Source organism: Diorhabda carinulata, chromosome 5, assembly GCF_026250575.1.
Source record: "Diorhabda carinulata isolate Delta chromosome 5, icDioCari1.1, whole genome shotgun sequence".
NCBI lineage: Eukaryota > Metazoa > Arthropoda > Insecta > Coleoptera > Chrysomelidae > Diorhabda > Diorhabda carinulata.
Window position 1 is genome coordinate 26,361,436 of NC_079464.1, and position 13,298 is coordinate 26,374,733.

Below are 13,298 nucleotides of genomic sequence, written 5' to 3' on the forward strand. Positions count from 1 at the left end.
AGTCGGAACAGCTTCCACTTATAGAAACTGTCCATATGAAAGTATTACATATATGTCTTATTCTGCAAGAATTTAAAAAAAACTATTCAAAGGCTATTCTACGAAGAAAATTAATTCAAATAAACAAACTGAATATCTACCACTTGTAAAGAGAGACACACTTTAATTTTGTTACAAGATAGAAGCTAAGACGCATAGATTTAGAGGAGTAGAATTTTGAATTCTTGGGAGGCTAATTAAAGAAACTAATTTAAGAGGAGCAGAGTCGTGATCTGAGAACGTCTGGCCAAAAATGCTATCCTAATGTAAGTTTAGAATCCTCAAGAAACAACAAATTTTTTACGCAGTAAGCAATCTCACTGAATATAAAATTGGACAAACTCCAAGTTATCTGATAGTGAAAAATAATTTGACACATTTGCCACCGCACTTTATATTATTTGTACATCACAAATCGGCAATCATGTACTAAAAGAACTTTGTCACATTAGCTTTTTCTAATTAGTTAGAAAAGCAATTGAACAAAGCTCCTTCATCTTAGAATTTGTTCAAGTCAACGTATGTGATTCGGTATCTAACAAAACAGTATCGAAACAATTCACAATGGATATGATCGAAGGACGATGATATAAAGGCTTCTTTTAGAGGTTTACAATTTTACTTTGGCAACACTGCTTTATTTGACAGAACATTCAATAGCTGAACGTTCTTTTGTGTTCCGGTTGGTTTGAAGTCCATTATAGATAGACTTACACCAGAGCACCAAATTTTATTATCAAAAGAACGGTTCGGTCCATTATATGGTGTAAAAAATAGAATTTCAGAGTGGCTTGAAGAAGATGTAGCTTCTGTACATGAAAGTATTTAAGAGGATCCGAATAAATCAATTCGTTGCCGTTCTCAATAACTGTAGTTTGTCCTTTCACTTTATGGAAGATTTTATCTTGGCTTAAAAGCTTTCTCCAATAACTTGTACAAGAAGTGAAGCTATTGATTTTAATATTGAATTTCGTTCTCAGATAAATTCCAATTTGATTAGTTGAGTACGTAAATGTTCAGAATTTGTTTGAGGATCATTTCTGTTTGGTGCGTTTTATGAGTTTCGATCCATACGTCTTCAAAAACGATTTTATAATGTTACTATCAATGGTGAATGATATAGGGATGGGATTAGGAATTTTATCCTACCTCAATTAGCTAGGATTAGTATTTCTGACACGTGGTTCCAATAGGACGATATCACGTGCCACACAACGCACAACACAGTCAATTTACACAAATAATCTTCTAATGAAAAACTAACTCCAATTAATTGGTCCTCAATATCACCTAGAAATCAGTATTTGAAAATTTATTGGTGAAATATAGTTGCTAATGCTACGAAAAGGTTGTTAAAATTGGTATTCTAGATTGAGACTTGTACGCGCCAGCCGTGGTGGTCATATGGACGAAATCATTTTTAAACATAAATTTCCTCTATCTAATAAAGCTAATAAACATATAAGGATGTAAAGAAACAACCCTCAATGACAGGAACCCAACCCACAAAATCAAATAAGTGTCCTTATGATTCTATAAATCGCTTTATTTGGTAGTGACTAATTCTGTATATTCATACTGATATTGCATGAATTAACGTCAGAAAATAGACGGTATCTTTATTTTGACGTCGTGAGAATTTGAAATAGGATATTGATTCGAATATAATAATATCTTTAAAGTTTTACTTCAAATATGAATGTAATTTCTGTTTAGACGAAAGTAGTTACTGTGAATAATACAAAAGTAAAGCTGCAAATATGGGATACAGCTGGACAAGAAAGATTCAGAAGCGTCACGCATGCATACTATCGAGATGCTCATGGTAAGTAATATTTTTTATTTACAACCATATATGCAATGCTGTCATTAACAACGTCATTGAAAGTTAGAAATTGTCATATTACACACCTCTACTTACCGCTTGCATTTCCCGCCTTCTAAAATATTGTGATTGTTAAAAGTTTTCTCGTCTATTCTAGATGAATATTTTTTATATTTAAATATTGACAAATATTAATATCTATTTAATGGCAAACAAAAAAAACCAACATTGAACTAAAATACAACAAACTACTTATTGAAATTTATGGTTAAATTTGAATTATTATAAGCGTTTCTAGAAATATTTAGACCAGTACCAAAGCTGGAGCATCCAACAGTTATCTCTTTGGTCGACAATTTACTTTGTAGTTAAATGACTAAGATTTGTGAACTACTTTCAACAGATTCAGAAGACATGTCACATTGGGACAGTTTTGGTTTTATTTTCCATTGAGCTATCCACATAACTTTCTGCCACAGTACTAGATTTTCATCCTCCCAGCTTTTTTAATTGGAGTACATTTGCAATCTTCGCGTCTTGGTTAACTTTATCTAATCTCATCACACTAATGAAATTTTTCCCATCCGGGTGTGTTTGTTGTGTTTTGAGTGTTCCATGTAGTGAAAATGACAGTTCCGTACTGCAAAACACTTTCGGGACGCTCGGGAGTAGACAACTTTGACTTTCTTAAATGTTGACAGTTTCACTTCGATGATTTTGCATAACCTTAAATTTTTAATTATCTGATATTATTTGTTTTATCCGAAGTTTTGTCTAAATTAATGAATAACAATGAATGATGATGAAAAAGAAAACATCAGCGATGAAGAGTTACGTCACCTGATCTCACCGAAGAAAGCAATGAGGCCGTTCTTAATTCGTTGCCGGTTAAATCTAGTGCAAGGTACGAACAACAGTACGAGCTCTTTATAAAGTAGTGTCACCAGAAAAAGTCGAAAAACCCAACGGAAAACGTAGTGCTCGCTTATTTTTCAGAAAAATCTAAATTGGCGTGGTGGGTGGGCTTTTATAGATGACTTAATAACAAACAAGATTGAAATTGCTAACAGAATACTTTCTTTTTCTTTCTTTCCAAAATTTTTGGATCTTAGTACATTGTTCCTCGTAATGAATGTCATTTTTTCTAGAATTATAAAATATCCGGTATTACTAAGTTTTGAAGTATGCTCTGAATCAAAGAAAGAAAAGTATCTGACAGTGATAGTTTTGGGTAACGAATGTGAATATTTCCAATGATTTCGGTTCAAATCAGAAGCTCCATAACGTATCTTTAATGTCTTTTCGGGCGATGAAAGTAACAGTATCTTTAATACGATTGAATAAGTAGACCTGATTGCCCAGTCAACGTAGCAAAACAGACGATGATTCGTTCTACCATTTCTTTTTCCAAATACTCGTTTGTTTGTCAATTATCACGACGAATGAAATGTTCATTTCGATTTTTAACTCATTCTACATGACTGAAAACATGGTATCTGCGCCCAATCTGTAGGTGCAGGTCATGAGTTAATGAAGTAGAACCTGAAGAAAAAATGGGGGGTTGAAGTATGTTCAAGATGTTTTCGGAGAAAGTTTGCTATTTTAGATACGTTGGAAGATACTACCAATCTCTGAAACATCGAAATAGTATATATAATGGTAAGGAATTGATTATTGGAGATATAGTGAAGCGCCCTGGGGTTTAGACCTCGGAATATAACGAGTGCGCTAGAGAAACTCGGACCGCCGAGAACACAGAATTGACTGTCTCACTCTTTCGATATTTTCCGGATTTCTGGTGGTCTTTTGATGTCCAGGTCTGGGTTTAACGACACTTCCGCACTCCCGAAATGAAGTAACCCACGACAGAATTGAATTACGGTCAGGAACAAGTCTGTGAAGAGGAATTTCAAAACGAATGCAGAAGGCACGTTTTGTGGCAACAATTGAGCGAAAGTAACTCTCAACGGCGAATGCTCACTGCTCTATAGACCAGAGTATGATGGTAACCGTCTAGAGTGGGGCCTCCCCCTCCGGATGCACTCCCTCCCACTCCTCTACACTCCCAACTCACCGCTCGGGAGTTTTTTTAAATAAGTAAGTTTCTCTAGCGGAACCTGTAGTTACAGTGATTGTTTTGTTAGATGAAGTGGCTTTTTCTTTTTAGTACTAAAACTTGCGAAGCTTACCAAAAATCTTTTTATGCTTTTAATTTTTTCATTATTTAATTAATACAAAATTGATATTCCAGCAATATAATTTCACTTCAAATTAAATTTTTTTATGTATACGTCGAATTTAACTCTTATAAATATAAAAATCATCTTTTGGAGATACCTGTGTTTATAAAGGATCGTAGAGACATTGGAAAGGTAGTAAAACGTGAATGGGAAGGGTAGAGGGACGAGTGAAGGGACGGCAGCGGCTGCTGCAACGTGCAACTAAACGGACGTTTTCTGAATAGTTTAATTATAAATGACACGTGTCCTGTTTATTTAAATATTCCATTCATATTATTAGCTAAACATTTTTTTTTCATCCATAATCTATTATTTTGACGCTCCAGACATTCCTCTAACACGTGGGAAGCGATAAAAGATGGGGGTAGTATAAAGTAATATATTTTTCGAAGTGGTTGTTAACAGTGTTGAAATTAGGTGATATGATAACATCACTCAATAAGTCGTGTGACTGACATACAGATGGCGCTACCATTATCAAATCTATATGACAATTATGTAGTACCAAATTTCAAAAAACTGTGTGTAGAATTTCATGACATTTCGATTAGTCAGAGAAAAGTGAAACAAAACAAAAAAAAAACAACTACGAGTTGAGGATTCAGAATAGTGTTTGGCCTCGTTTACACGCAATAAATGAGATTTTTGGCGTCGGTACGTGGTAATGGATGAAACGTGAATGGATCACTTCACTCCGGAATCGAAACGATCATCATAAGAGTAGACTGCATCCGGTTAACCACATTCGAAGCGTCCAAAGGCACAACAGTCAGCTATGAACGTTATGGCTTCAGTATTTTGGAATGCGTATAGAATATTGTTCATTCACTATCTCCAAAAGTGATTCACAATCAAAAGCGAATATGACATACAGTTGTTAGATCGTTTGAATGCAAAAATCATGGAAAAATGACCTTATATATCGAAGAAAAATCCACTGTTTCGCTGAGACAATGCACCGATTCACATGTCGATGGCAACGATAGTTAAATTAGACAAATTTCTCTTCGGATTGCTTCCTCATCCACCGTATAGTCCAGATCTGATTCTGAAATATTTTTTACATGAAGTTATTTTCTTGTTCTCATAATACAACGCGACCTTTTCTTTTTTCTTAGATCTTAATTGATGTAATCTTATTAATATGTTTTATCTATATGAATAATTTTTAATATTGTAGTGGTAATTAGCATCTTTGACAAATGGAAATAGTTTTGTTTGGAATTATTGCGTTCAAAAATTGCTCGTAGAATTAACTTTACGATTTTATTCAAAATCTTAAAACTCTTTTCGTTGTCGAGACATTACCTTGACGTCTTAAAACTGCAACGAAATTTCCTACCAAGGTTCATATTCTATTTTATTCCGAATTAACATTTTCGGAAAGTAACTTTGTTTTTTTCGATTGTTTTCAATTCCAATATTCAATTTAGAGTTTATATTCCACTGTAGTGAAACAAGACTTTAGTCTACTTACATTGGAAAAAACTAAAGTGGAAAACTTACACTCTAAATTGTTCATAGATTACGTTTATAGTTATGAATTGATATTGAGATAATTAAATTTATTATTTTCAGCTTTACTTTTGCTTTATGATGTTACTAACAAAACAAGCTTTGACAATATTCGAGCCTGGTTGGGTGAGATACGTGAATACGCACAAGATGACGTTGTTATTATGTTATTAGGTAAGTCAATTTTCGAAAGAGATCTACAAGATCCAGTCGATAAAGAAATTTCCTTTAAACCCGACCATCTACCTAATTTCAAGTCCTTTTTTCTTAAATTTGAAACTTCTTAGATATACACCCCACAAAAATTATCAGATCACTCATTATTTTTTAAATATTTTAAATGTGTTGCCTGTTTTTCGAATTTTATTATTATTACTAATTAAAACACCAATAAGTACGCCTTTTGCAACATTTATTTTATATCAGTTTAATCTACAGAGGACAAAAAGTTTGATTTACCAAAACATATAAAATATCAACAAATGTTGCTGAATTTTCCATGCTAGATGGTCCCAGACATGCTCTATTGGGTTAAGGTCCGGGCTACGTGTAGAGTGGGTATCTTGACCTCTTCTAAGTACTACCAAACCACTCTAGCAGCGTGTGGACGTGCATTATTGAGCATTAGCACAGAGTTGTCACCGATATGAGGCATATAGGGCACTACAAGGGGTTCTAGGATCTTGGTTATGTACCTGTCTGGTACTAACTCAGAGCGACCCACGAAAGAAATTTTTCCCCAAACCATGATAGAGAGCCCTTCCTCTCCCAGTCTAAAACCTCTATAACCTAAGCCAATAATTTGGGCCTCGCACATCAGGAACTCAAAGTTGTAACGATGACGACCTTTGTAACTATAAATGAATGATTTTGAATGAATTTACAAACAGAAAAGGTTCTCTGTAGACCATTTTTATTTTTAATTGCTGACACGTGTTCACCAAATAGCAATCAGTTCGCTCTCTTCATCACAACTAAGAGAAGTTTCATATGCAGAATCAATAGAAGGATTTCTCACCCAGTCCATTGAAGATACATCAAGAGATAGATAATATCTATCTATGTTATTTTCAAGCTGTTCAAAATTATATTGGAAATATTAAGGTCAATATGGCAATCTTTTGTTAGTACAAACATATCCCATGTTTCTTATGTTTCTATTTTATATATCCACAAAGAAAGCTTTTATTGGAATGATTTGATTTTGTCTGTAGACGTGAGACTGTTCTTTTCTTGCATGGCTTTGTTCAAAACATACAATTTCTTAAATATATCAGCTAAAAACGCCACTATAGTACACCAGGAGTCATCACCAAGAAAACTGGCATACTCTGAATCTTCACAGGTAAAAAATACTAGTAACTCCACTCTGAGTTCATAGAATCTTTGGAGGATACGTCCGCGGGATAGCCATCTTTCTTCTGTATACAACAACAACTGGGTATGCTCAGCATCCATAGCAGAGTACATATTGTTAAATATTCTAGCTTTTAAAGGCCTACTTTTAATGAAGTTTACCATTTTCATAACAGTTCTTAAACATTCTTTAACTCAGGGACCAAAGACTTGGCAACCAGAGCTTCTCTGTGAAGGAATGAGTAAATATAATATCTGGATTTTCATTCTTGTTCAGTTGTCATTTCAGGAAGATCTTTACAAAACAAAAATTGTTCAATTACTTTGTTTTTGTTTATAAATCTGAAGAATGCTAAAACCTGGGGTTTTCCAGTTATATCTGTGGATTCATCCATTTGGAGAGAAAACAGATCCCCTGCTTTTAGTTTCTCATTTTCTTGTGTCTCAACATATTTGGACTAGTCTTTTATACGCCTACTTGTGGTATTATTTGACAGAGGAATTTTTCTTGTCTTTTTTCACATTCTTCTCCAAACATGATTTCAACGATCAACACGCTGGTAGAATAGTTGACTCAGCGGTCGTATGAGATTTCATCTTTTTGCTATTAGCTCAGCCACGGCATATTGATGTTTGGTAAGAAGATGTCTTTTCAACTCAATTGGTACCATTGATAGTAGTTCGCCACAAATTAATCATCGAGGTTTGGGATTTTCCCCACCAGATGACGTGAAACCAAAGGCTAAATAGCTTTCATGATATTGACGAAAAGTCCCTGTCTCTCCATCGCTATGTCCACATCGTTTACGTTTTTTAGACGTACTTTCCAAACAATGAGTGTTCGCAATAACAGGGAGATTTCTAATCCACGATTTAAATGGTTTATGTTGCAAACTTTTCGCGGCACACCATTGGAGGCCTCGCGACACACCTTTGGAGGCGTCGCGGCACACCTTTGGAGGCCTCGCGGCACATTGGTTGGGAATCGATGCTATAGACTAAAGTACAGTAATATATTTGTATGAATGTGTCAGTAGCCTTAAACCTTCGTTCCGGGAGCATTTCTCTGCACACTTTGAGTGGAAATAAATTCAAAACGAAAATTAATAGCAATAACATATGCTGAGAAGTTAAAACTAAACTAAACTAAATTATTGAAGAAGCAAGAATCGGCAGAAAGTCTCCTGTGTAAAAGACGAAGAATTGCTGGTATTTATATGGTACAGTGTAGAAATAAAACCATCAGTGTTAACGGACCCTTACTGAAGTAAAAAGCTGAAGTCACTGCAAATCCATAATTTTAAAGCTAGCAATGGTTGGTTGGAATATTTAAAAAAAACCACATGATCTGGCTTTCAAAAAAGTTTGTGGTGAAAGTACAAGCGTAAGAAACGAATGGAAAAGTCAATTGGAGAAAAGAAATTGTAAAACAATGATAACTGATATGGACTAAAATCCCGTTTCTTCTATCAAACAATAAAGATGCTAGACAAAAAACATCCAATGCAGATGAAAACTGCTTTAAAGTCTGTGGTTTTCCTATACAGATGCAAGAAAGTATTCAAGTGGAGTGCAAAGAATGGAATAAGTATGTATGTAGCTTGAAGAATGGAATTAGTTTCACCTAAAAATTACTTTTGAAGAATTTATCACATGGGATGATGAAGTAACTACATCGGTAACGTCAACAGAAGAACAAATAATGAATACCGTTATTCATGGTGCTGAAAGCGATGATATAGAAGAATATAAATGACGAAGATGAAGATGAAATTGATATAGAAAGTGTGGATAGTTTGAAACAAAAAAAAAAATATGTAGAATAGAATAAACTTCAATAAATCTACCAATAAAGTATGTATGTACTCGTACATTTCAAGACTTCAGCTCGTCTATTTTCCTAAACAAAGTTCATAATCGAACCTCTGTGAATAAAATTATAAATCGATTAAAACTCTTTAGCTTAAACCCTTAGTAAGTAAAAGCCTCTATAATTCAAGTTATTTAACGTTTCCCTTGATCTTTATCTTATCGAGGTTCTACTGTATATTATTGGAATTGATCTATCTTCTAATCAACCTATTTACTCAAATAAGGATTAACACATCCTTTTATTTTCAAGAAGCTCGTAATTTTTAATTATATTTCACTAAGAATTTTAAATTAAATGGAGGATAATCTTAATGATGTCTATTTCCTATTAATTTTCCACTTTTAATAATTAGAAACTAAAATTGAGAACCTCAAATTAAATTTATTCATGGCATCAAATAACTTTTAATTTTTCAATTGCAGGTAATAAAGCTGATTGTGGTGCAGAGAGGGCGGTTAGAAGAGAGGATGGTGAAAGATTGGCGAGAGAATATAGCGTGGCATTCATGGAGACATCTGCCAAAAGTGGACAAAATGTTGAGCTGGCTTTTGTAGCAGTGGCGCGGTAAGAGACTACCCACATTAATTATTTCAGTATATAATTTTACTAGCATAACATCAATCATAGTTTCATAGTGGATGTGTATTTTTAATTAAAGATCTTGTCTCTTGTCGACCAACTTAATTGCGTTAACGAAAAGAAAATGTATTTGATGTCATAGATATTTTGAGATACAAGAATCCAGTCATTTTCTAGAAATTTCCCAAATAATTGATCAATAGTCTAATCTATTTCATCCTCCTATCGTTATACGTGTATGACTCCCAAAGAATAACATTTCTTATTCATATTAAGTTGGCAACAATTTATCCCAACTCGACGACGAGGTTTGTTTAGTTCTGTTAACTAATATCAAGGAATTTTCAGTTTGGACAAAGCAATGATGACCACAAGGTCAGGTAGATCGCCTGTTGGATTCATATCTTATATGTATGTATCTAAAGATTTGGGGTCTGGTATATACTGCGACCCAAAGGATCTACTGGAGAACCCAGTGTTTACAGCTGATCCATAAATCCCACTCCTTTTAAAAAGTCTAGAGTGTGAGTTGGTTTCAATTGACAGAGATCTTCAAGAGCTCTCAGGTGTAGTGCTCTGGAGTTGCTTAGTTTTTCACACATCTAGAGAATGTGAATAGATGTTTGAATTATTTTTTCGAGATAGAAAGTAGCGAATCCGTCGCATTTATGTGCTTTATAGATATACAAAAAGCCTTCAATCGAGTACAACTAAAAGACGTAGTACATCTACTACACGATAAACAAATCCCTTAAGACTTGATAAAAGCAATTGAAAATATATACATGAACAACAAAATCCAAGCCAAAGTGAATGGAGTGCTGACGGAGCAAATAGCAGTACACAAAGGGATACGCCAGGAGGACTCCTTAAGCACCTTGCTTTTCAATATCATGGACGAAATAATCAAGAAAGCTAAGGGGCTACCAGATGGGGGACCGAAATATAACAATATTATGTTAGGTTAGATGACGCTGTTCTCGTCGCAAAAAATGAGGATGATCTCAAAGACTTTTACATGTGTTTAACTGCACAGTTAAATCTTTCAATATGAACATATCTGCAAAGTGTATGACCACATCCAAAACTACGATAAGATGTAAGCTAATCGTAGACGACCAGATAATTTACCAAGTAATGAAATTCAAATACTTAGGAATCGAGATTTCAGGATTCGGAGATGTAGAAGCCAAATCGAGAATATACAACGTATAATGACCTACACCGCAGAGATACGGCCAGAAACGGCGAAAACCAAAAGAATGTTGGAAACAGCAGATGAAAGTGCTACGCAGGATAGCCGGAAAAACCCTACTGGACAGGGAAAGAAGTGAGAACATCGGAAGATTGTACAAAATAGATGTATGGGTTCTATCAAGAAAGAAAGAATGGAATGAGCACATAAGTCGTATGGATAACAACAGACTGGTCATGATAGCGAGCGATAAATCCCCATTGGGCCGAAGGAGTACCGGCCGACCAAAGAAAAAGGTGGAGCGACAACCTTGAAGCAGGATAAGAGGCAAGGATGTCGAACATAAAACAGGCGACTACGCTTAATACGATGAAGAAGAAAGTAACGAATAGAATAATGTTTAAGGAACATATGGCTTGAAAAAATCTTTCAATTCTATATATATATTCTAAGTTTTTTGGTCTCTTCTCGAAAACGGTAAGTTTCATAAAAAAAACTTCAAACCAGAGTTGTTTATCTTAAAATTCTCTACTAAAATGATTTCCATTATTTTTTTTCTAAAAGTTATCAATCCGGAGATATCGCGATTCTGCGATTCTAAGAGTCACATTACACATGATATATGCACATATAAGCCACGTATTTACATATCAGGTACTTAAGACAAGTATAAATACCTATTTGTGTCTTAAAACAAGCTCCAAATGACGCAGATGTCCTCATAATTGTTGATTTGTTAGTACTACTTATTGCAAGGACTCCAATGGATAAAATTATTCATTTTCTGAAACCTGGAAGGGCTCAACAGAGAACAGAAATATATTCTTGAAAAATATTATCTGCTTATCACAAATGCCAAAAATAAATTTTATTTTCACATGCGGCAGCAATGTACAGAAGGGCCAGTATTTAAATTATTCAAAAAAAAGATTTGTCTCACTGCGTTTAAGTATTTACAGAAATTTATTCCACACCTCAAACTATAATTACGGGAGGAACTCGCTTTCTTCTTCCTGTTTATGGAGCTCCAAGTATATTATTAAGTTCAAAAATGACTAGGCAACTGAACCCAGAAGACTGGGGTTGGAAATTAATAGATAGTACTCTGGAACCGATTCAATTTCAAATCCCACCTGAGCACTTGAACAATTTATGAACATCTTACAAGAGGAAAAGGAAGAAATTGAAGAAGACTTGACTGTTGAATTAGACTCAAATGTATGAATCTGATTGAAATATCTAAAGAAATCAAAACAATAGTTAACCTAATAATCATTAGCAATATCAATAATCAATATTAAAAAGGTAATATCTAGAACTTGACAGGTATTTTTGCTTAAAAACCACAGTCAAAAAAACGTAAAATGTTACTATTCGAATCACGATATCTTAGGAATGGCAACTCTTAGAAAAAATAATGAGAATCATTTTTGTAGAGAATTTTAAGATAAACAACTTTGGTTCAAAGTTTTTTTTTCGATAAAACTAACCGTTTACGAGAAAAATCCAAAAAATCTCAAATTTTGACCTTCGACCCAACTTTAGTAGCACACATAAAATCTATGGGGATTTTTAAAACTTTATTTGTAATGGTAAACCCCAGGTCTCTACCAACATTTGGCTTTTCGGGAATTTTTGTTATTTTAAATGTCTTTATTGGACTAATATACATTTCTTTGAAATTAGTTATTAACTTTGAGCTCAGAAAAAAAAATCAGCACGCAGCTGCTTTCTTCGATAATCTCTTTATAAAGGGATTGCCTAGGGACACTTTAACTTTCTGACACTTCTTTAGGAATTAGCTCTCTCTAGCTAATTTTCTTGGAGTAAAAGGTATAAAACAATATTTATTAATTTACTTTTGGAGAAAAGTCTTTCTTTACGTAGGATTTTAGTTGAGAAGAATCAATTAGTAGAGGCAACTTTCGTTTCAAAGAAATCTTCGGATCCATTAGTCAACATTTTGATAATTCTGCTTGTGATACTTTATTGCAATTTTGTTTGGTAAATTTAATCAAAATTAATACAGTAATCAGTACAAATAATGTCTTTTCCTACGTAAATGGGAGTCTTCCGAATGGTTTTTCCGAAAGCAGGATAAATTGAGTGATCAGAAGATGTAAAACCTCAATACTCTATTATGATTTTTTTCAAATTTTGTTAATAAATTATATAGATTTTAGGTCTCTATGAATAAAAATTTCGTTTAAAAGCATATAATATTGATTATTCGATTACTTTCAGTCTTTGGCAGATGAGCTACCCAAAGAGATAGAAACTCGTACCGTACAAACATGGAGCTCATATGATAATAGATTGTCTAGATTTATAGATAAACCTAAAAATGTAAAGATGAATTTGGCATTTATACTTATTGCTGAAGTTCTTCCAAAACTCTGTAAAGAACGAGTCGGTTGGTGTGACGGTGGTAGTGAAGCCACGGGTCACCTAAAAGTATAATATCAATTTGGATAAGCTCGAAAATCATAGTTGTGGATTGACGTTTAACAAGATAGATCATTAAATGTATGTTAAGTTTAAATTCAATTTATTGTTAATTATGAAGAACACATTTGCAAAATGTATGAATTGTACAAGACCTGGACATAATTCTGGATGTGATAGGAGCTCAATACCACCAAGTTCTTGGATCTTATTCCGCGTAATTTTTGCAGT

The 13,298-nt window shown here is 33.9% G+C and overlaps 1 protein-coding gene across 1 annotated transcript in view; it reads left to right on the forward strand.

Annotated features, from left to right (window-relative positions):
- Window positions 1-13,298, forward strand: part of LOC130894544 (uncharacterized) — an 87,238-nt gene that overhangs the window by 42,713 nt on the left and 31,227 nt on the right. The window contains exons 4-6 of the mRNA XM_057801423.1: window positions 1,756-1,864; window positions 5,683-5,793; window positions 9,271-9,412. Coding sequence (XP_057657406.1) covers window positions 1,756-1,864; window positions 5,683-5,793; window positions 9,271-9,412 — 362 coding nt within the window. The remainder of the gene's footprint in view (window positions 1-1,755; window positions 1,865-5,682; window positions 5,794-9,270; window positions 9,413-13,298) is intronic.